General features: G+C 38.6%; 2 protein-coding genes across 3 annotated transcripts in view; one reads left to right on the top strand and one right to left on the bottom strand.

Annotated features, from left to right (window-relative positions):
- The first annotated feature begins 276 nt into the window (after positions 1-276).
- LOC139606789 (stress-induced-phosphoprotein 1-like) lies at positions 277-8,335 on the top strand. 2 transcript variants are annotated; one of them, XM_071459139.1, is made up of 18 exons: positions 277-440; positions 622-644; positions 1,784-1,850; positions 2,008-2,246; positions 2,358-2,438; positions 2,525-2,590; positions 2,669-2,845; positions 2,968-3,132; positions 3,299-3,362; positions 3,484-3,574; positions 3,659-3,800; positions 4,357-4,461; positions 4,730-4,829; positions 5,056-5,287; positions 6,038-6,112; positions 6,240-6,342; positions 6,674-6,789; positions 7,328-8,335. In XM_071459139.1, the coding sequence occupies exons 1-18, from the start codon at positions 416-418 to the stop codon at positions 7,404-7,406; spliced, it is 1,950 nt and encodes a 649-aa protein (XP_071315240.1). In that variant the 5' UTR covers positions 277-415; the 3' UTR covers positions 7,407-8,335. The 2 variants fall into 2 exon arrangements, with proteins under 2 accessions (XP_071315240.1, XP_071315241.1); XM_071459140.1 differs by lacking the exons at positions 1,784-1,850; positions 2,008-2,246; positions 2,358-2,438.
- A 4,607-nt stretch (positions 8,336-12,942) lies between these two features.
- Positions 12,943-25,100, bottom strand: part of LOC139606793 (zeta-sarcoglycan-like) — a 34,428-nt gene continuing 22,270 nt past the window's right edge. Inside the window, exons 7-8 of the mRNA XM_071459145.1 lie at positions 14,996-15,119; positions 12,943-13,630 (exon numbers count right to left, since the gene is read on the bottom strand). Of these exons, the coding sequence (XP_071315246.1) occupies positions 13,439-13,630; positions 14,996-15,119 (316 nt within the window). The 3' untranslated portion in view covers positions 12,943-13,438. The remainder of the gene's footprint in view (positions 13,631-14,995; positions 15,120-25,100) is intronic.

The following is a 25,100-nucleotide window of genomic DNA, read 5'->3' as shown; positions in this document are numbered from 1 at the left end:
CAAACACAGACACACTGTAGCCCTATTTCGTCAAGGGTTAAAATAAAACCCATCACTCCCAAATGCAAACTGTAAATAAACAATAGAAATTAGGGCAGTAAATAAGTTTACGGTACTGATGACAACATGAAAGCAAAAGTAATTTTTTTAGGCGGTAAACAGCCATTAAAACAGCTGTGCGACCAACTCTCCAGCAGGGGGCAGCAACGGCGCTTTTGGCGTGGAGCGGCACCTCACTGCGCATGCGTCCAATAAAAGCCAAGTTCCATCCGTTGGAGCGATGCTAGTTGTGAGCGCGTAAGCAACATGTAGCAGAAGTTAGTTGCTAGCATTAGTGTTAACGCAATGCAACTTGGTGGGTAGTTAACTGGATTTGAAGAGTATATGAAACTGACGGGGGCATGTTTTACTAAACATGGAGATGTTTAGGGACGAGACGGGTAAGAAAGTGCTTATTTACCTCTAATAAGAACTTGGTGGGCAGTTTAGCTAACAAGCTAGCTCGCTCGGACTAGTTGGAGTTGTCGCCAAATATAGATTAATCACTGATATACAGGGTTGATTTTATTCAACGCTGTAACGCTAGTATTTTACATTATTTGTTTCTCTCCTTTTTTTCAGAGTTTACGGATATCCATATGCTCGTAAGTACGCCATTTAAATTGTCCTCTTTGATGATTGTTTACCTAAAAGCCAAATCATAAAGGAAGTACCCACATTTTGGTTTGTAGGGGGCGATAATGTGGCTGTAGATACTATAATTCTTTCGTCAGGATAGGAGTATGGCCTCAGTGTAGCAGCGGCCGCCGTGAATGTGTGTTCTTAATTGCTGGTGGTGAGTTGGCCAGGCTTAACTTTGATAAGTCTCTGAATAATATGCGTTTGGAGACACTTCAAACACTGCACGTAATCACTTCCTGTGTATATCCTGCTGACAGAGGCGCTCGACGTGCGCAGCTGCGTCTCATGTAAAGCAATCAGCCAAAGCAGCACATTGGCGTCGTAAAAACATCACAAGATGTCACCAAATATTTTGGCTTGGCAGCAGCGATATGTTAAAGCCCAATTTAATCATGATCACATCAGATTTACTCTAAATTGCGAAATTAACATATGTTTCTAACAGGATATTTGTCAAATAGCAATTGTTACTGTAGGTAGTAGCACTTAGCCGAGCTGTAAATCATTAATTGTTTCTCTGCGTTTAACACAGATACGTACTAGAAGACATAAGAGATGCAGCATAAAATATTTGCAAAGCCCCATTCCCTGTCTTGTTTACATTAGTTTGCGGTATTTCCTGTGTAAACGGCACATAGCTGCCTTTTACAGCACTCTCAACAGTCTGCAGTGTGGCCTTGGCATGCATGTACCTTTTTAACAAAACTACATTATCTGACACTACAGAGGACCACAAAGCTCTTAATAAGGTATACATTTTGTAACGCACAGTTTCATAAATTAGATGCTGTCTTTTTTGCCTTTACAAAGAAAGTAGCTTGATGCTGATCCATCGAGTTAGAGCCTGCTCTGGATAAAGGAAAGTGAAACTTAAAGATGCAGCGCTTCAGTGGCACTAAGTTCACCTCAACTCAGGGTCACAGTCAGTATTGGCATATGGATATCCTTGGGAGCAAACACAGTTTTTTTGTTTTTTTGTTCAGAGTATAATGGGACCCAAATACAATAAGAATAAGTTTCAAGGCTGAAAGTGCTGAGCTAATCTGACAGTTGTCAGGAACTGCGTGGAACTGACATCCAGATCTCTCTCTTTCCTGTGTAGCAAAGGTTTGTGGGTATGATTGACAGACGTCCTCGTCTTGAAAGGATAGTAAGAATTGGGCTTCTTGGTAAGATTCACATTAAAGATTTTGCATTACACATGTGGTGCACATTCTTGAATCTGTTTTTTATTGTCTTGTTTGTAAAATTGTAAAGGTTTACACATTTGTTCTGGAACTCAGTTTATGAAATCTGTTGGGTATAAAGTCTTCTTTTTCTTATTAGATATGGAATATGACAACGAGCTAGATGATGCAGTTGAGGATGATTATGAAAGTGACAACTGGGTACATGGTTACAACAGTTTCCATGGATACTCAAGGCTCTCTGGCATGAGTAGTGATAGAGGATTTAGTGGGAACCATGCAAGGTCATCCAGCTCCATTTATCAGTCTCCACTGCATTACTACACTTCAGCTGAGCTTCCTCACCGGCCCAATGTAAAAGTTCAGACAAAAGAGAGTGTAAGTTCACTTTAGTTTTATTTGTCTTTCCAACTTTGATGACTTTATTAAACTGTAAACTGATTATGTAGAATTGAAATCGTAGCAATGTTTGTTTTACAACGCTTGTAGGCTACTGAAAGAAGGGCCAGATTATTACAAGAAACGAAAAAAAGCAAAGAAAAGGCTGAAAAGAAGCGGCTTAAGAAACAGGTAAATTCTATCTCCTATAGAGTTTGGTAGTAATGAGTGAATGTCAGATTGTGGAAATTAAGCTTTTGTGTATTCTTGCCTAACAGAAGCAGAAGGAAAAACGTCGTGAGAAGTTGGAGAAGGAAGAACAGAACCCCTTAAAAAACAAGGAGGTAATGGGTGTTTGTGCAAAACATTTTTAAAAGGGAACTGCCCTGTCAAATGTTAACAGGTTTGTTTTTGTTTTTCAGGAAAAAAATGACACAGAGCAATCTAAAGCTGAGGAAAGTAAACCAGTTGATGACAAATCCAAAGACGATACAAATTCCAGTGTTAAACCGTTGGCTTCAGCTAAAGATACAGACAGCAGTAACGATGAATCCAGTGATGAAGATAGCGACACCAAGAACGACTCCTGTGACTCTGAGGTACCAAGTACTCCTAGCAATGCAATTCATACACTGTGATTAAGCAGAAAGAGATTTGTCACAAATTTCTGAACAATATATAGTTTTGTAATGTTCCTCTTTTTTTTTCTTTTTTTCTTCAGGAACTGGATATGACAAGTACTTTTGTGACTAAAGCTGCTCTCATAGCCAAACGTAAATTGGAGCAGAAGCCCAGGTCTGAGAGGAAGGACAAAAAGGTCCCGGTTAAGGAGCATAAAAAGACTGTCCCTGATAAACATAATGAAGATGCAGAGGTTGAAAAGAAGGTGAGTTCAAATCAGATTACTTTTTTTCCCCAGACTAAAAAGTGTACAATTAATAACCGTTCCAGTGACTACAGTTTGACCATAATACAGTAATAGTCACTTGGTTTATGTCTTGGGTACATGGGTTAAGGTTGTTCACTTAATTTCTCTCCTAATGTCTGAACAGGATTCTGCTACCCCTACCATCCCCTCTATTGAAGATAATATAAAAATAAGTACTGAGCTTGCACGTAAGTTTTATCCCATCCATTTGTGTTGATCATGATCAATATGTAGTCATTATGTCAATCAGTCAATGAGATTTTAATTTTGACAAAAGTTTTTTATTTTTTTTTATTTTTTCCCCAACAGTTATTGGAAATAGGTTTGCAAGTTCTGGAGACTTTAATATGGCTGTGAAATACTTCACAGATGCAATTAAGTACAACCCTAAAGAGTTTAAGTAAGAACATGTCCTTTACCTCAATCACGGTAGATTTACACCACTGTTTTTTATGCAATGTTTAAACTGTTATTTTTGTTGCAGGTTGTTTGGCAATCGATCCTTCTGCTTTGAAAAGATGCAAGAATATGAGAAAGCACTGACTGATGCAGAGTTGTGTCTTAATATGTGTCCAGGCTGGGTTAAAGGCCTATTTAGGAAGGGCAGAGCTCTGGCTGGTCTAAAGGTAAATGGTTCCATGAAATCTGCATCACCTACTTACTGAAGACAGGGAAATGTATTTCTATCTTTTGTAACATACTGATCACATATGCAGTTAATTTCTGTGGTTCAACAGTGTTAACTTGATACTACAATACTGAACTGTGACCCTACAATCATTGTATGCATTAATGTGTTAATTTTGTGTATTTTTAAACTCCCTAATATAACCCTCCTTTCACCAGTGTTGGTAGCTGTGACTCAGTTACTTTTAAGTTGAAGTCTTCTTTGTTTACACTGTTTTGCTTACACATTATTTCAGGTTGGAATGACTTTGGGATCACTTTGGCCTTTGTACAACACTACTAAATTAATTCAAAATGTCACTGAGCTGCACAGTCTCGCATTATTTACTCAGGCCTGTTTTGACTTGCTGTTGCTGTAAACATTAATAACTGGGCTGATTAATCCAGTAGAATGACAGTGAATGAGTCTGAACTTTGATTTAGTCCCTAACCAGAGGTGTTTATTTTTATTTATTTATTTATTTATTTATTTTTTAAAACTTTGTCTGCCTCCAGAGGTATGAGGATGCTGCCCAGGCCTTCAGGGAGGTTCTCAAACTGGAAGGTTCATATGCTGAGGCTGCCCAGGAACTAATGCGGGTGCAGATAACACATCTAATGGTGTGTAAATGTGTGGTCACCAGTGGGGGAGATGAGAAGGAATATGTTGTCAAATTTATTGCTGTATTCCATGTAACAACATATTTTTTTGTATTTACACAAAAACACAGCATTGTCTATCAATTCAATAGTTACTTCAATTGAAATATTGTATAGTTAAGACTTGTGATTATTGCACAAACTTTGACAGAGACAGTGAAGTGCGTTGACGGAGAAGCTGTAAGGTCATCATTCACTGAAGGTGTTTTTAACCTGTGTTTTGTTTCAGGAGTGTGGTTTCACTCGGGAGCAGAGCTCAAATGCTTTAATTATTCACGGGACAGTTGAAAAAGCACTAGAGGTGCTGTCCAAATTAAACAATCGACCAGGTGAGTCTCCCTGTCTGATGTTACTGAATGTAACATCAGACAGGGATGTTGAATGTTGTCATGCATCAAAGGAAATGGAAATCACCTTGTATTGGTTTAGCTCACCTATTTGGAATACATTTCTTACATATTCATGTTTTAGTGTCCCCTCAGATTGCACATTGCACATATATGTAACTCTGTGTGTATGTACACTAACAATTTTAAACACTTGTCTTGTGTGTAGGAGCCACTCTCCCACCAGCTCAAGTAGTGAATGTCACTGGAGTTTCTCCAGTCCTTTCAGCCAACACAAACCCCGCACCTGCTCAGCCTCCTCAGTCTCAGGATGCACCAAAAACATCACTTAAGAACAACCCGTTAGGCCAAGTTCAGAATATGTCAAATGTCCGGAGTCAACCAAAGCATGTTCCTTATCAGGCAGCAAAGAGCAGCAATGAAAAAAGTCAGCCACCACCGTGAGTATAAACACAGTCAGACTACAGTGTTTGAAATGTCAAAGTGTTTTATTTAAAACTGACTTTAAACAAAGGCCCAACACATTTTTTACAAATGACTGTGATACTATGGTGGAATGCTAAAATCTCATGTTTCAAACTTTTGTTAATCATGTTTCTGTAGTAGCAAATATTTGCACCACTGTCTGTGTCAAAGCCTTGAAAGTATCCATAGTTATCTCTCAGGCTGTGTTTGGCTGCATTTCATTGTCATAGCTGTTGAGCTCAACTCATCACAGTTCAAACTCCCTCGTCTCTGGAGAGAGTTTGTTTCTCTGTCAACTCTTAAATCAGAGCAAGTGACAGTTATTTCCTTAAAATTTAATGGAACAAGGGCAGGGCGTAGTATACTTCAGAAATAATACTTCACCATACACATCAATTTGTCAATGATGTATAAATTACTAAGCATTATGGAGTGCGAGCCAGTATAACCGAAGGTTAATTTGATGATTCTTGATCAATTCCAATATTGGACAAGCTTTATTACTATGCAGACAGTATACTTATGGTTATTGGTATTGCTTTACCTCTAATTAGACCATATATTCCAAGAGTGCAGAAAATCTTTCAATGCTTTTATGCACTTCAAACTGTGTGTTATGAATGATTGTGTTTTTATCTACAAAGTGGTTTCTCACAAATTAACAATCAGGATTTCTGTGTGGGTTGTGTTGCACATCATCTGTCACTTTCATTTTATTTCAACAGGGAGCTGTTTCCAGTTTGGGTGGGAAACTTGATTTACCCAGTAACTGAGTCTGAGATAACCAACCTGTTTAACAAGTAAGACAAATTATTTTTCATGTTATTGTTTTTATTATTTATTTCTATAATTTAACCAAGTATTTACAGTCAGCCTTTGTAGATAGTGTGAGTACTTACTATGCAACTTCATTATCTTCTCTTGCAGGGCTGGGGTTGTCTATAGTGTTAAAGTTCTGGTTACCAAGCGATGTGCCTTTGTTAACTTTACTAAACCAGAGTACTGTGATGAAGCAATCCGGCACTTTCATGTAAGTATGTGCTGAACTGTGAGCCTAAATTACGTTTACAATGTGACTAAAAATTAAATTTTTCTGCTTAAAGTCAGTCGTGTTGTTCTTCAAGACTGGCAACATCGCCAAGTTTCATTTTTTAATTCAGCTACGAATACCTACACCAGTCCTAATGAGCCCTGCTATCTGTTTACTGTAAACTAATTTAAAAGAGCTCAGTCGTTATCAAAGACAAATTATTGCTCCCTCCCTTTGTGTATATATAAATAAGGAATAGGACTTGGGCAGGACAGGTTATCAGCTTTCCTCAGAGCCCCTGTAAATGAATGTTTTCTTTTCTCTTCCTCAGGGCTTTGAGCTGAACGGCATGAAGATCGCTGTGAGATACCCAGACAGGATTCCTCATGGCATGGGCATTTCAAAATCTGCCCTCAAAGCAGATGACCTGCAAAACGAAAATTTGAAGTGAGTACTTTTATTTCAAAGGAATAGTTCAACACTATTGACTTTCCCCCAACATTATTCACAATTCAGGCCGCCCATGCCTGTGGGCAGGACATTGTTACCATAGCATAATGACTGGCAGTGGTGGCTCTCTCTGAACTTACTGAGTTACCTGCTGTAGCTAATTCTTGAATGTCACTGCTCCTGCCTGTCTGCCAAGCAGTAGTTCTAGCACATAAACCACATCTGCTTGTGTGTGCGGTAAACAAATAACTTAATTTCTGAGCTTCAGTGGTGGTTTTACACTTTTTGGAGAGAGCCAGGCTAGCTGTGTCCCTGTGCTTCCAGTCTTTATGCTAAGCTAACTGCCTTCATTTTTTATGCACAAGAATATCTTAAATCTATTCTAAATCTTCAAACTATTCCTTTACATTACAAAGGCTCAATTTGTATCAGCTGATCAAACTAGTAAGAGATTGTAACTATGCTGTTCATTTTTTCATACTCACATGAAATATTGACATCTTGCTCACCATATCTCCTAACTTATTTCTTGCAGACAAAACGCAGCTGGAATTCGAAAAACTGTCCGGCCTCTCAGACCTGTCTCAGGCCACAGAGACGATCACAAGCACTGAGAGAAAACAAGATGCCTTGGAGCTTCCCTGGGTCAGAGATCTCAATAAAAGCGGAATCACTTACACTGTCCACTACAGACTAATCAGTGGCACCTACATTCTTTTAAGGCTCTACTTCCTCTCGATGTAGTACTTGTCATTAGTGGACCACAGAAAGCTACACTTACTGCCAAGGTTAGGCTTTTTTTTTTTTTTAAAAGCAATACATTCGTCACTGAAAATGACTCTAATTTCTCTAAATAGATGAGAATCTTATATTTTTGACCAAAAGTAAAAACGATCAGGTATTAACAAAAGCTTTTTGATGCCAAGATTGTTTAAGCCTGATCAATATAGCAGAGGGCTGTTGGTGTTTTAAATGTCAGTATAAAGCAAAATCTGTTTATAATTTACATAAATACTTGATTCAGCACACTCACTCTGCAGGACAACAATGTATTTAATTAATTACTGAGACTTTTATTAGTGTTGGGGCCCAAATTTCAGCATCACAGGCTCTAGAAATGTTTTTTTTTAAACAGTTAAGACACGCTGAGATGCAGGAATTATTACTGGTATACTTACTAGTGATGCTGAGCTCATTTACATATTGTGAACTATACAGAAAGGTATTACAAGAGACTCACATTTACGACATGTATCTAAATGATCTGTATTCATATCAATTCAGAATTAAGTTTATTATTCACTATACTTTTAATACACATTTATCCTGCCATTCTGTAAACAATCCTTATTCTCTGTACTACAACAGGCACTATTTTGTTGCATCCTAAGTTACTGTTTAATCGCTCATTGCAATGCACAAGATGACATCAGGGGCTGATCATAGACTGGCATATCTCATGTTCTTTTATTCAGATGTCCTCAGTAATAATGGAGTTTTATCATGTTCTTAATTCAAGAATTAAAGATTCTTCACATTCGGAGTTCCTGCCTCTTTATTTAAACGTGGTCTTTAACCATTGGTGACACAGAGAATAGATGGGCTGTTGACTTTGTGTTTAGAGGAAATGAGTATGACACTCACAATTCATAAAGGTCTTCTATATTTAGTCTACTGGAACCCTCCTGGTGCGTGTTTGCAATGGACATGGTGAATGGTCAGGTTCTAATATTAAAAATGTATACAAAAGATGGGTGAGTCTTAATACAAGTCACACAACTTTTCTGCAGGATACCAGATGTTTTGGCCAAATATCCTTCTACCGTCTGATATGGATAATACAGCATGGTATATTGAAAAATACTTTAATTTTGACTGATGTGTGAAAAGATGTGCATGTATGCACAATTAAAACTGAATAAATAAAAAGGTATGAAGACTAGATTTTGAAAGTAGACCCACTTTGAGGAGCGAAATTCTTTTTAGATGATGTTTTTGAGTGATGTGTAGCTCAAAAAAAAAAAAAAAGTAAAATCCAATGTCAATTATGGCAGACTAGTAAACTCAGAGTGGAGGTGGGGCTTTCAAGGTCCTTGGGGACATTTGCCCTCTGTGTCCAGGCAGTAATCCAGCTTTGAACATGAAGTGATTGAATTTTCTAAATGTTATCTTCAGGGCTATGAGCCAATAGATGGCAGCATAAGCAAAGCACTGGATCTGCAGCAAAGTGGAGAGCTTTTGAAATGGGCGTAGAATCGAAAATCATTTCCAAATTATGATAATTACAGCATAACTTTCTAATTAATTAACGTAGATATTATAAACATACCATTGTGGAGCTGAAGTCCTGAGCAGGATACAGTGCACTTCTTCTGCAGCACCTTGAAGAATTGCACCAGCAGTTTGATTATGGGTTTTCACTACAATTTGATGTACAGTCACTCTGATAGGTTTGTGTACTTTGTGCAAATGACATTTCAATGCAATCTCAATTTTCACGAGTTCACTTTGTACATAGCCTGCATCATCTAACGGTGGTGCATCTTGAAAAATCACCTGTTTGTGCAGTGTTTGATGATGTAACATCAACTACGAGGCGAGCTGTGGATTGATATGATATGATCAAAGAGTGAAAGGACACAAGACTGGCATCCTCACAACATAGCTGTCTGAGCTACGCCTGAACACCACATCTCATCACCTTGTAAAGATCGCCCTCAACAGCTGCAGATAACAGTCTTTATGCCAAATACACCTGCAGAAGTGTTCAAGTTTAACCCTCGTTCCCCTGAGCATATACACCAGGTGTTTATGTCAAAGTGACCTCAACAAATACATTAATAAAATACATGAATCAATATTGGAAGTAAAACTGAAAGTTGTGGGAAAGATATGCACAATTTCAAAAATAAGAAATAGTTTACTTCTCCAGGATTGGTTAATCTACATTCAGTTCTGAAACTGATATGCATATAAAGACAGGAATCCAAAGCAGCCACAGTCTCTGAGGTCTGAGCATCTGCTGCTTTTTGGAACCAAATGAATGTTTCAGTATGATCAGAAATGCAAAAACGGAAGTCTTTAGCTAGCAGCAAAAACATTCATCTCTCTAATGTCAACTGATTTTTGCAAGTCTACTGCACCTTTCACCTATCATCCTCACTTTATATGGGTGTTACTGCTGGTGGAAGGCAGTTGAAATATTAGTTTGGAAATTTGATGTTGCTTTCTGAAAAGCCCACAAGTTCCACAAATATGCAGAATAACGTCTGCTTTATTCTCCACCATGTAAACCACAAATATGATTCAAAGCACAGATTTAAAAGTAAACTATAGAAACAGATACAATCCAAAAAGCATGATTCTGAGTCAGCACACAAACAGCAGCACTAATACCTCATCAGCTGGCGTCACTAATTCATAACTCTTGATCAACTGTCCTCAGACACCTGCTGCTGCAGAGCCATTCCACATGCTGTTTGAAAAATGAGATTAAAATACAAAACCTACAGTAGCTTTTGCAACACTGATCAAGCTTTTGTGATGGCTTAATTAACGCCAGAAAGCCTGTGATGTGCACCCGGCCATGACCGTGCAGCAGCAGGCTACTATAATATCTGTTCTTAACCCTGTGTCTTAAAAACACTCTCCTCGGTCCAGCTCCATTCACATCGCCTGTGGCGGAGAAAAAGACTTCATCATGTTCCAGCGTCCACCAGGTGAAAAGCTGAGGCAAGATGCACATCAACATTACAAGGATAGAGGGGATAATGAAATATACCAGATGATAGCATCTGTAAAAAGTGGCTGTGAGTCACTTCCACTCCTTTTTCAGGTTGCTGTTTGCTCTTCTTGAGGCTGCAGTAAGACTATGCGAGACTAGAAAAAGGTCATTTATGTCTCTACACAGTTTGTTCAACACTAAACATTTTATCTAAAACCTTCACTCTTTGTCTTAAATCTCTCAAAAACTCAATTTACATAGTAACACTCAAACAGGTCTTGGTTTGATTGATAAATCTTTGATGTAAATGGTGTTGATTAACATCACTTGTTGATTAACATCACTTGCTGTTTTGTTCTGAGTAATGAACACTCATTTCACCTTGATCATTTCAGTGACTATTTTGTTGTGGTTCACAACCTTGCCGAACTCTCGTATGGAGCAACAAAGAGTTTGATTTAGAGCTGAAATGATTCATTGAGTGACAGAAAATCAATCATGAACTATTTTGATAATCAATGTTTTGTTTAAGTCACTTTTTTTTTCAGCAAAACTGCTAAAAGTGATCAGATTCCAAGATATGAATATTTGCTCTTTTTCTTTTTTGGGAAACTGTCATGGCCGATCTTTAAAAGAAATACTTTCTGGCATTTTAGGCATGAAAGTATTAACTTGAAAAATAAATTTAAAAAATGATAATTTTTAATTAATAATAGCATGAGCTTAAAAATCATTTTTCCACATACTGACACGTCTATGATTCAAATTTGCACGTGACATCGCCATATGTCATGACCACGGCCGCTCATCCCTGACTGACAAATAAACACAAACTTTCTGCAGAAAAACGTGGCTGTAATGCAAAAGAGCTGCAATTCAATTAACTGCATAAAAATAATCAGAAAGAATTCAGACAAACTATATTTTTACTGACAGCCACACGCTGTCTGTAGCGTACAGAGCTTTTTAGCTGTTCTCTGTAATGTGTATGACTGTTTAGTCTACATGTTTGACGTCAAAATAAAGTCTGTGGGTCCATTCCAGTTTCCGCAGGCCCCTGCCTCTGTTACCACAATTGTCCTTTTAATTTTTTAAAAGATATTCATTTATCTTTTTCCTGGTACAGTGTCACATGGTGAGGTGATGAGGAGGGTTGGACCATCTGAAAAAGTGATGTTTGCATGTACCCTGAATAACTTCTCAAATGGGTGTTAATAATTTAGAAGTTAAAATTAGAGGTAATAATACAATTCGTCTTTTGGATTTGTCGCTCACAATATGTGACATCAGACACCATACAATTTAGGCAAAAAAAATGCAGTACCTTAATTATTTTCTCTTGTAGCCACACTTTGCTCTTTATGGTGATTATATGGTCTTTTCACACACAAACACATTTTTTCATGGTGCATCTTTGAAAAAAACAAAAAAACAAAAAAACATAATGCCACTGAAAATTAAAAAAAAACCTCAGTGACAATGCTGAGCAATGTGACAATGCTATCATGGCTCTTACCAAACCAGCTTGTCTCTGCTGGAGGCCGATGATGGAGGATGAGGAAGTGGGGTGGGTGGAGCGAAGCTTTGCACTCCAGCGGGTCCGCTGACACATGGCTGCCTGCCTTGCTCACAGCTGCAGTGCCAAGGTCAGCCAGACTCCTGTGTCCAACTCCACAGTGGGTCGCTGCCTCGGAGAGAAGTACGGTTTGCAAGCTGAGTGGGGTTTCGATGTGCAAGAGTTAGCAGGCAGTTAAATGAGAACATTTTCTTTAAACTTAGCAAATGATGAGTGTCAGAAATTTATTCTTGAACACAGAAGTTCAAGAAAAAGGCCCCACTCAGTCACTGTTCTGGAGTTTAATCATGATCATCAGTAGATGGAGCTGCCCAACTGTCAATTTAAGGACCTCTCATCCATGTTGAAGATCATGTAATATGATCAAAAAGCTCAAGAACAGCTACTAAATGGACCTTGTCATGAGATTATTTTCTCAATATGGTTTCCATGTTCAAAAATGAAATTGCAGCACAATGTCCCAACCAAAGTCAGTAAGAAGACCTCAACAACTGGATGAAATCCATCATGTGATGTAATGGAAATCTCCAGAACAGCAACTTAATGGACACTGTGGTGATCAATTATCTCATGTTGTACTATCAATATAATTAAAAAAAAAAAAGTAGAACATTTACCTTAAAGTGGAGGAGTCTTGTCTTGTAAACCTTTACATGAACATTCAAAACAGCTGTTCATGTAGTTTCACTCGTCTTTATCAAGGTTAAACTTCACATAACATGTGCCACATAAAAAGATGTTTAATTTCAAATTAAACAGCTGCTAACATAGTGGAAAAAACTAGAATATCTAATACTCAAAATAATCTAAAATCTAGGTTTTTTTTTGGGGGGGGGGGGTTGGGGGGGGGGGGGGGGGGGGGGGGCACGACAGAATTGTGCTTACTACACTTTCTACCATCACAACTTCAGATACAGATAGGTTCAATATGACTTCTTTCACAGCTCAAGGCACCTGTGTTTCGTCTTTTCTTATTCTTTCTGAATCCTAAAAACAGTCAGTGTCGACAATAAACCTAAAGTAGAAAAATAAAAGTTGTGTCCTCTGACTCCAATATAAGGTTGTGGAAATGTTTTTGTTTGTATGTGATATTCCTGATTTCAGAGAGCTGCTCCTCAGACACAGTCAGTGGTGAGTCCTGGCCTCCACTAGACCACTGCAGGTATCAGACTCAGATGCCTCTGTATTAATCTGAACTCAAACGGCTCAGACAGTGAAGAGTTTGAGCTCCATCTCTACCCAGGTGAGTTCCACTGTCTGTCAAATGTACTGTCGGAGGAGTCTCAATCTCAGCTGCTCCAGAGCAGATGTTAGAGGTTTCCCCGATCACCGACTCTGCTCCCAGGTCAGCTCCAGAGGCAGATGTTGCTCATGGCCTGGCAGGTGGAGCTGCTCTCTGCAGGAGACAGGTAGATCTTGCCGCTGGGACAGACACACACCTCGAATATAGCCTGTTCTTGGGAGGCCTGATTGGGAGATGCTGTGTAGACACCAAGCGGGAGGCTCCCCAGCTGGATGGTGTTGGCATCTAAAAGAATCTGGAAGCAAAAACATCAGACACATGCTGGAAGTCATTCAAATAACATCACCAGAAATGCCCTTACGTGATTGATTCGAACTCAAACTGATAAACGACTGTGGCGCACTCAGTAAATAATACAATGAGACAGGTGGAGAGAAATACAGCAGCACTGATCTGGTGAATTGGGATAAGCAATAAAGGAGGGACTCCATCTCTCTGTTAAGTGATTTTAGCCATCAAGCGGTGGGCTCCGTCATTTGATCCATCACATTTGCTGAAATACCTCCGCAACTATTAGATGGATTGCCATGTTGTTCAGACATTCAAGTTATTCACAGGATGAATTGTAATAAATTTGGTGTGTCGTGACTTGTCATCATCTGGTCTATTATAATTTGTCCAGTACTGCCCTGTTTCTCACCAAATACCAGCGAAACTAATGACGTCCCCATCAGCCTCAGCTGCACTTTGGGCTCAGTGCTAATTAGCAAATGTTAGTATGTTAACACGCAAAACTAAGATGGTCAGCATGGTAAACATTATACCTGGGAAACATCAGCATTTTAGCAGTGTTATTGTGAGCCATGTTAGCATTTAGCTCAAAGGACCAAGTGCATCCTCACATAGATGCCAGCATGGCTGCACACCGGTCTATGCTTTAGACTCAGTCTTTTTTGGGGCATTTTTGCCCTTTATCAGACAGGGCAGTAGAGAATGGCAAGAAAGGGGCAGAGAGAGGGGGAATGACACGCAGGCGACTCGCCTGCTGAGAGCATCTGTGATCACGTGGTACGCGCCCTAACCACTTGGCTATTAAATTAAATATCTTAATTGAGGACTTGGACATTTTGGGAACTTGGTGTATCCCCTTTCTTGCTGAGAATTAGATGAGAAAATCATGTCTGTACAGTAAATTTGAAAGTAGGTGGTTAGCTTAGCTTAGCACAAAGATGAAATGGCTAGTCTGGCTCTGTGTGACGTTAGCAAAAGCCTTGTTGTCACCAGGAGCTTACAAAATGACAAACTATTATTCTATACTACTTTTATATGACATTTATATTCACCTATTGTAGTGTACCACTTTTAAATTTCCCTAGGGATTAATGAAGTATTTTTTATCTTTATCTTTGTTTTTTTTTAACTATTCCTTTAATATGGAACATGGACTTGTTCATGCCATCTGAATCTGTTTTAATTTATCAGTGACGGTGAGGGAGACCAAGAGAATAGGTACACCTGGCAAAACTGCTGCAATTTAACACAACAGTCCTGCAATAAATCCTCCTTCATGAAGGTTATAATGCTCAGATATTGTTGAAACAGTTTCAGGTGTTGATTCAACTGTATGATCATTATGGAGGATGTAGTTAATCCTCTTCACCTCTCCCTCTGTTGATTCCAGCTGTAGGTCCTTTCGACCGCTGACCTTCAGCGGCCCCTTGGCAGTGCTCACTTCGACCCCTCTGGGAGCCTCCATGGTCAGAGTCCGTGTTGGAGACTCCAGTCTGACAAGAAAAAAAAAAACAAACAAAAAAAAAAAAAAAAAACAAGCACAAGCTCAGAGATTTAGTGCATGAATTCATTGATTTGTTCTGTTTATACTTTCAGGATGTTTGCATCATTAAAACTTTGCCTTTCAGTATGATTTAATAGCCGCAGACACAAGTTGCATTCAAGGTGAAATTGGACTGTTTTGATTGTTATTCAGTTCATAGTTTATGAATATCTCTGTGTAATTACTGGTTTAGGGCAGGTTGATGGAATTCGATCATATTATTTGTTTCATAACAGACCCAGGGCAGCAAGCATTTAAATTGAGTCAAAATGTCTCACATTTGAAAAAAACAAACCAGCTTATTGATATTTTTGTTTGACTTCTGCTGCATACATGGTGTTTTTACCAATGACTCCACCACCTGTTGAATATTAAAGTTGCTGTTCATGTTTAAATAGCTCTTCTCATTATTCCAATCCAGTATAGCTCCTAAACAGCCCATAATTGTATCAGCTGATTTTGACCTTCAGCAACACTGAGGCTAATGCAATTTGCATTTTCCTCCCGTGGACTATTTGTTTACATGGGGAAAGATAAGTGTGAGAGCCAATCAATGTGGAATTTGTTTTCATAACTCATAACCATTTCAAATTGATTTTCTGCCCCCATCTTCCCCAAATCTGTTTTCAATGAATTTTAAATGGAAGACTTTAAGGAGCTGACTTGAAATCGCTTAAATCTCCATACCCTCTGAAAGTGACACACATTTTGGATTATGCGCTAGTGGAATAAGGGGAGAAAAAAAGAAAAGCAAATGAATTTCATCTGCATTTGAAAAGCCTCTTTGACTTTAAATCAGCTTTCAGCAGATACATTTCGGAGAGGATCTGTGAAATGTGCCTTTGACCCGGGACTGTTTGTGCCCTACACCCGCGGGAATAAAGATAGACGTCTGCTCAGTTGTTATTTTTACCAATCTACTGCTCATTTTCCTTTGTTCTCCTTGAACGCAGTTAATGAACAATATGATAATGACATGTATTTTCTTGTCTTTATTTCTTGTTCAGAGTTTTATCTTCTATCTGCACTGTTTATTACAATTCTCAGAATATTTTTCTAGAATTTATTGTATAGAATTTAAATGGAGTAAACTCTCGGTCCATCTCTCGTAGCAACACAAGCTGCCATTTCTACTCCGAAACTATGCCGTTCATTAGTGAACCACAAGACTCTGTGTTGCGAGTGTTGCTCAGCGTCATATGTTTCAATAATTATTTCTCAAGTATCCACTGATTATCTGTGGCCTGGATGGATGAGTCATTAAAAGACCCATTAAAAACACACTGCACTGAGCTGTGCAATAAGAAGCTAGTGATATGTGATGTGTCTGTGACATTTTCACTCCATTCAAAACAGTTCTATCATCTCACACACACACAAACACAAACACAAACACAAACACACACACACACACACACACACACACACACACACACACACACACACACACTTGTATGTCTACCTTTGTGAGGACACTCGTTCAGATTATGCATACCCAAACCATTATCGTCACAACTGAATGCCTAACTCTAACCCTTACACTAACCCAAACCCTACACCAAGTCTTAACTCTCAAAAAGCCCTTTAAAGATGTGTCAGAAAGTGAGGACTGGTCAAAATGTCCTCATTCTGTTAGGAAAAATATGTTTTTGGTCCTCACTATGTAGCATTTACAAGTACACACACACACACACACACACACAGGGCAATTCTGCCAGAAGACAAACTGCTCAATTTCCAAGAGTGCTTGTTTCAGACACAGTCCAAAATAAAGCATTAAACGAATTAAATTAAAAATGTCTCTTGGGTTTTATAACCATCTCAAACTACTTCCAGTTTCATGTACAGGAAGCTTACGGTCTAGTTTGTGACGCTCTAACAGCGGTAAGACATCACATTTCACTTTACTGCTGACTGGTAAAACCAGTAACCATTACTATTAATGACAAGTAATTTGAAATACATCGATGGCTGCTCAGGATTTATATTCCTCATGTTAAATGATGCCATTTTAATCCCAATACTCAATAATAACTACATTTAACGTCATGAATGAAGTAGTACTTTGTTTCATTGCATGTGTGAATCTAAGAAGCTCCAAATGTTTTGGAAAGAGGTCCTTGAGCTGGTTAGTGTTCAATGTTATGGATTTCTTTTTTGAGCTTTAATTTTTACTGAGTGTTGCATTGCATTGAAGAGAGGATGGATTTTGAGAGTCTTTAGTTGTGTTCTGTTTATTAATGTACAAAAACCTGTAAACAGACAGAATTGTAATTTCCTAATCATAGGGAATGTTATCAGACCGATTTTTGGGTTATGTTAGTAGTGCTGAGCAGAAAGACCTACTTATGCCATCACACTTATTCAACACCATCTCCGTTTTCCCTAAAACGAGATGGTGATTAAATAATCATTTCCACAAACTTAAAGAAATGACTCGTGTCTCTTGAGGAAACAGGCATGAGAATCTACATGTTCATCAGTTCATTTCCAGGAAAACAGTGGGACCCATAAAAAATCAGCTCCACACATTTGATTTGAGACAAAGTAAATTAATAAGTGAAGCTATTTTTGGTTTGTTTTAAAATTTTACAATGTCCAGAAACCTTTAGATCAGTTTCCTGACAGAAAAAAGAACCAAAGAGCTTCTGAGCTTCTCAGAATATTTCAGGGTTTCTGGCTCCATCCAGTAATCCGTAAAATGTAACGCCCTCACTACAGATAACCTATGAGGTATTTGCAGTCACAAAGGCTGTTTACAACAGTTTCTCCCATTCTCTGGAAAATCGGACCAGCTTTTCTTGCTGCATTCAGGATGACCTTTACATCCACTGAAAGGTCACTGTATCGCAGAGCTATGGAGGTGCTGGACCTAATACGCTGATGGCTGAAGTCGATGTCACAGTGGATGAGGTTGTTTTAAATACATCATATCTACTCTGTTTGTTGAGGGGATTTCAAAGGTGAAAGTCACGTTTATTTTTATAGGTCAGCATTAGTTTCACTTTTAGTCAATGATCTACAGCTCTATGGCCTCTAAGAAATTAGACACTTCCAAAAACTACCGAACATTGCCACAACACAAGAAGGAACTGGATGCAAATAAAAAAGATTTAAATAATCCACACTTACTTCTACTGCAATTACCCAATATATTATTTGAACCTTTGGTCACAACGACCTTTGTCAGAGCATGAGACAAATATACACAAAACACTGAGTTTTATCGACTGTTACTTCAGCACAAAGCTTCATATTTTCCACAACTCTGGTAAACAGAGACACTTTTGCAAGTCTCACACCTAATTTAAGTCCAAACCTTATAAACTGCAGACATATTCACATATATCATCAAAGTGTTGGATGTGCAAATAAAATACCAGATGGCGAGACAAGCCACCAAATGCTATCAGAGCAGGAGGGCCCCTCTCTATCCTCAAAAATCGCTTGAAGACTCATCTCTTCCATGAGCACCTCCTCTCCTAACACCCTTAACACAGTCACATGCCTAACTAGCACTTATCTGATCTTGCACTTCGGCTTACTGAACAGATTTAGTACCTAGACCAAGGTCTGAGCTTTAGTGTTGTTTGAAAAAACAAGCCTGTAATGCACTTCGTGGTATTTAATTGTCTAGTCGAACAACATACTATTACATATTTCTATAGGTTTGGTAGGTTTTGTTGTAGGCAAACCTACTCTGTTGAAGCTTGGCAGCCAATCAAAAAATGACAAATAACAGCCTGTGACCATGACAGTGACTAATGTATGATGAGCACAAAAATGTGATTTGAACTTCCACTTAAAACCAACTTGTCCTTGAGGGGAAATTAATCTTGCAACCAGGTGAGACAGTCCAACTCGCTCAAATAAACATAGCACACATAAAGGCTAATAAAATACATGAAACGTACACACAAATATGGAGAAACAAATTCTTTAATCCATCGTGCAAGCTCACATAAAACTATACATATCAAGTAAGAGCAAACCTGGAGTACATCCAGCCATCATCTAACCCAATCATCAATGGTCCACATTTCCATCATCCTCACCAATTTTATAGGAGAGGCACATCATCAGCTGACTCATCAGGGGCATTTAACAGTTTGATGGCAGGAGAGATAAAATCATTTCTCGCTTTATAATCTCTAAATCTCCTTCCAGAGGAGAGAAGCGCAAACTCGCTCCTCAGAAAATGTGATACACATCAAGCAGTTTAATACCAATGATGTTTCTGGTCACTTTACCTGTGTGAGTTTCAAGAGAGCCTGAACCAGGCAAAGCAATGATAGATGTTTATTTATATAACAACAGATGGAGGAGTGAGTATGACAATAAATATACCTCCCTCCCAAACAAACAAATTATATCTGAATCTGTGTGTAATATTCACTGCTGTTCAAACATTTCTCTCATGGCCAAAGAAGACCTACGCAACAACAAAGAAACTGCATATTTCTCTACTGCAGTCAAGACTAGAAAAAAATACACTCTGGAGGCACGACATCTCAATCCCACCAATCAGGTGGTAAGAAAGTCGGACCAGAGCTAAGTGGGAGCAAGAAGAGTTGTTCTCTTCTGCCTTTATCTTCTTAATGAACCTGTCACTCTCATGTGGACACAGCTACTGCTGAGACCGTCCTGAAAGCTGCTCAGATCAACCAGAGAGCAGTACGCGTCTGGCCGCTCTGCAAACAGACTTCAAACCTGAAGGAGGAGGAGAGCTCTAGTAGCAGAAAGTTGCACAGAAAATAAAATGAAAAGCTGCTTTCCTGCTCTCTGATGCTGGGCCTGGAAATGCACCATGTGACGTCTGCCCCGTAAGAAGCAAGGGAGCCTTCAAGTCCTGTCTGGTCTGCTTTTGCTTTTATTGCCAGACATGTCTTACGACAGGTTCCCATGTGCTTTTAAGCAGCAGTTTTATTTACAGTCTCCGAAAAAATTTTTAAAAGTCTACTCTTGACACTGTTGAGACCTGGGGACTTTTTGTTGTATTGATCAGACACCCATCTACTATCTGTCCTGAACAGATGTCAAGAGAATAGACGTTTCTCTCTGAACTTGAACAAACTGGATGACACGAGGATCACAGTAAAATGATGTCAAAAGATTCAGTATTGCAATAACATCATCCCACAGCTTCCCTGCCCTTTCTGACGGGTTTGAGACATCAGGAATAAAAAAGTGCATCAAAAATCAGAACACCATCCTCTGAAACAAGATACAAAATCATTTGATTATAAAACAGACTCAAATATCTTCATATTTAGACCCAAATTTTCTGCCAATGACGAAATCAACTTCTGTCCTCAAACTCGGCTTGAGAGAGAAACTGAACTGCAGAGGTGACTGTGAGGTGAAGGAGCTGATCAGAGCCTGACAACAGCTATGACTGAAGGTAATGAAGCTGGGAGCTGAGAGCAGGACATGACAAACTGACACATCTCTCCTGCAGGACCGTATCCACTCTATAACAGCTCCCCCCCTTGTTTTAAAGACTTCAACATCAAGGTCTCTATTCCTGACAGGTCCTCAGCACAGGTGCATTTATTCACAAGTCATCATAGACAATCCTGTTTCCCAGTTTTTTGGGCACACAGATGACAGAGACGAAGGACTGAAGTGAAACAGGAGACTCTCGGTCACAGAGGACCAAAAGTAACAGACTATAAATCAGTCACACTATTCAACTGTTGACCTTCTACACTACTAACCTCACTAAAGCCTTAATGATCAGTCGAATAATTGATTAATTTTCTGTCAATCAACTTAACAATTTTGATGTTTCATTAACCTTTTGAGGCCTTTTCCCAAGCAAAAGTGCCAACAGTTCCCATGAAAGGAATCTTTCTTTTAATGCAATACTTTTGGATTTTGGACAAAACCTGACACCTGAAGATGAGCACTTGGGCTCAGGGAAATAAGGATGAATTATTTCCTCTTTACCTTTCATAGACTGAACAAATAATTAATTAAATAACCCTAGACTTCACACACACTGTTTTTGCCGGTACAACAGCAGTATCTGTATTTCATACTGCCACACAACTTAACCCACCACCTGATGTCATTCTCCAAGTTTTTTTGGTCAAGGGCAAATTTTCTATTTAATTTTTAATTGCAACTTTCTGGTCTCCCCACTTGAATATATTTGTCTCAATCCACTTTAAAGCCTTTTTTGTTTTGGTCAATAAAAAGTGTTTATATAATACCTTTTATTTTTGTTGGTCTTACTTCATTTTGTGTATAGAGGACACTCATAATGTGTATAGTACTTATTCTTGTACTATGCATCACTTGCTGTGCTGCTGTGACACCTGTGTAAATTTACTCAAGTTGGATGAATAAAGTTTTTTTTTTTTTTTTTTCTCCTCTTCCTTGGATTTATTTTTGGCCATTTTGCCTTTAAAGATAGTGACAGTAGAGAGGAGGACAGGAAAGGCGAAAGGCAGGGGAGAGAGAGCGGATGACATGCAGCAAAGGGCCAAGGCTGGACTCAGTCTTGACACTTGGTACGCATGTTTAACCAGGTGAGCTACCAGTGCATTAAGTTCATCTTTTTTCATGTCCTTTTCACCAAGTGTGGACAAAAGTTCAGACAACAATTAACAGCAAAGTGGGAGTGTTTGTCTTACAATATACTGTACATTAAGTTTACATCTCCATGAAGAAAAAGAGAAATTTATCACCTTTGAACATTTTTTGCAGAAGTGCAAAAATTTGAAAATGATATTGTATAATGAAATAATCTTTAGACAAATAAATGAAACAAATTACATTTTTCAAACCCAAATGATTTTTTTAAATTTATTTGATTTTTTTTTTTTTTACAATTACTTCAACACGATTTTGGAATGTCACAAACCATCTGTTGTTTTTGATTTAAATCTTTCAAAAATGTCTGTTTGACTAGCACCTGGCTGAATTCTGGAAATATAAACCTGTGCACCACCTTCAGTTCACGTCCGAATAGGTTGCAAATGCACCAACAGTAATTAAGTCCAGTGCACTTATTGACAATGAAGTTCACAGCTTTTGTAAATCATGCAAAATACGTGATTAAATGCCAGTGGATTTATTGTACTCAGTATATTCAATTAATCAGAAGCAGCGCGACGATGACAAATAAAGACAAACTTGAGTGTGAGTGTACACAGATAAAACCCTCGGAGAGGAGAACATGTGCTTCAAAAAGGAGCAGGATCTCAGGTGGGTTTCTTTGATTTTGTCTCTGCTCTGTTTTTCTCCCGGATTACCGTTGGCACGCAGAGCAATAAAACGCATCACAAACAAAGAGTGATCTTACTTTACAGTGGAAAAGAAGAGCGACATGGAAGTGAGCCAAGCTGTATCTTTATCATCCAGAGAGGTTTACTGACAGGTGGTGAGTGGTTTGCAAAGAGGCTTTAACTTGTCACACTTTCAGGGAGGTGGAGAGGGGGGAGAAATTCATTATTATGGATGAAAAGTCCCAGAGCAACACATACAAACAATTCAAAAAAGATGCATTTGCCACTTTTCACACAAATGTGTTTTTGAAAAACCTACATTTTTGCTTTAAATTCAGAATGAACTGAGTCGGGGTAATATAGTAGAGTGGGAAACAATATCAAAGCGTGCATGTTTGGCACCTCTTACTGGTTTTAACAGATGACATCACATCATCCAATCCTTGCCTCCCTTCATGGGCTCCCTGTCTATTTTAGGATTGATTTTACTGATCACTTTTAAAGCATGCCGAGGCCAAGCACTGAGCTACGTCTGGTAATTCCAAAGTCGAGGCTTAAATCTGAAGGTGAATGTGCTTTTGCCAGTTGACTGGTAAACGTACACAACTGTGTTGACAGTGGTTTCAAGCAGGCGATTTTTTTCTTTAGGGGTCACACACCAAAAGACTGGGAAGCACTGGTCTGAACGCTGTTTCACAGTAAAAGCATGGATATGTGGATTTTTCACTGCTGCCAATCGCCCCCGCAAATGAAGTGTCTCAAAACACTTGTCTGAAATTAGTTTTCACAAAACTTTTGAGAGAAAAATGAACATCAACAGTGCTACTTTTGTCCAATCAGATGAATGTGAAAATACTGTGTAGTAACTAAGCCCTAGCCTGCTTTACTTTCCTTGCAAGCTACTGGTTATATCAACATTCTTCCAATCTATGATTTAGTGCCCTCCAATAAAATCAGACACATTAAAAAGGCTTTTTTTTTTCTTTTCTTGGCTGGACTGCAACAGTGGGACCAGCCCTATAAACACGAATATCACTGACTGACTGAGTGTATCCAAAGGTTATACCATTGGTCAGACGATTGCTGTGTGGCTGAGTCATGAAGTTACACCATTGGCCAGCCAGCCCGGAGTTGGAGTTTCCCCTATTGGTCATTATGCTTTCAAAATGGTTTGGAGCAAAGAAGTAATCATACACAAGTAATCATATCTAGAATCACAGGACAGTCTTTGCATTTAGCTCATGTGATTCTTAAAAATCAATCGTGGTTATAAAATCGGGATTTTAGCAGCAGCTTGGAAGTGACTGCTGGTTAACATGTAGGCTTAATGGGCAGCGTTTCAGGTGCCATTTCATACTTGTTCTGTTTTCTGACAACAGAAACAGAAAAATGTATAAATGAGAACAGCTTCCAGTCACGAACTAGGTTTTCACCTGGTCTTGTTTTTAGGACAACTAGGTTACACATAATGATTATTTCAAAAGCACTGACATTACTATATTCAACATGTGGCAGGTCCAGCAAAATACTACCAATTTTTATATATACTACCACTATTCTCAGCAGGTTTACAACCAAGATCCCACTGCAGTGGTGGTGGATTTGCCCACAGCCCAGTCAGTCTACAGACAAAGTCCTGTATCTATGGACTCTTAGAATTAAAAAAATAACATGATAACAAAAATCTTTTAGGCTTTAATTCTTGTCATTAATATCCTACATTATTCTATTTTCTTCATTTCATGTTATGCAAGTGTATGACTCAATAATAAAATTTAAAAAGAAATTGGGTTTAGAAAAAAGGAGAATTTACTGAAAGGCCTTATTTGTACATATTTCAATAATTCATTAGTGAAGGAAGACAGTCATTTTGTAAAGTGCCTGCAGAAATGATAGATTTTTGACAATGCATTATGTTTTTTCATTGAACGACACAAACAGAATCAAACTTTCATAATGTTTAAATTAAATATATTTGATCAGATGCATTTTAACTGGAGAAAATCTGAAACCTGACAGTCAAGTTACTATTTTCGTGTCTCAAATGTCTCCTGTTCGATTGCCCCTCGTTAAGATTTTGAACACATTGCAGATGGTCACCCCTGAGCTGAGCCTGTGTGTGTGTGTGTGTGTGTGTGTGCGCTTTAAAGTGAACCTCATCAGTATTCCTCTCACTCTGGAAGAATTAGCTGCCAGAACACTGCTTTTTCTGCCAACTTTGATCCCAGCCCTCCCTTCAGGACCAGCAAGGTGGACAACAAACCGCGCTCGTTACAGCTCGTTAATGGACCGACACCGGGCCCAGAGCCTCAGGCGGAGTTCAGCGGGGATCACATGTATGGAAGTGTATGAGTCTAATATGCATCTCAACCTTACCCACTTTCTCTATGCTCTTTCCACGCTTTAATCAATTTCTGACTGCTATAGAGAATAACTAACAAATTAGCTTACCCCTCGGCTGTGAAATTAATATAATGGTAAAATCTAGTTTTAAATGTGTGTGATAACAAGCCAACCAGTAGATGCTTGAGTTTACAAGAGGGTGCTTGAGAATAATGATACTGGTGAATAATGGTTCCTGCCTCACATTTTTTTTTTTTTATGTTTCAGTGCAGGCATTGACTTTGAAATGTCATGGAACATTTATCATCATTATTTAAAGATCTTCATTCTAATTGAACAGGATATGAACATGTGAC

Source organism: Trachinotus anak, unplaced genomic scaffold, assembly GCF_046630095.1.
Source record: "Trachinotus anak isolate AG129_WGS33_773 ecotype Australia unplaced genomic scaffold, CSIRO_AGI_Tana_v1 ptg000023l, whole genome shotgun sequence".
NCBI classification, from domain to species: domain Eukaryota; kingdom Metazoa; phylum Chordata; class Actinopteri; order Carangiformes; family Carangidae; genus Trachinotus; species Trachinotus anak.
Note: the sequence above shows the minus strand (reverse complement) of the source record. Positions and strands in the feature narration are given on the sequence as shown.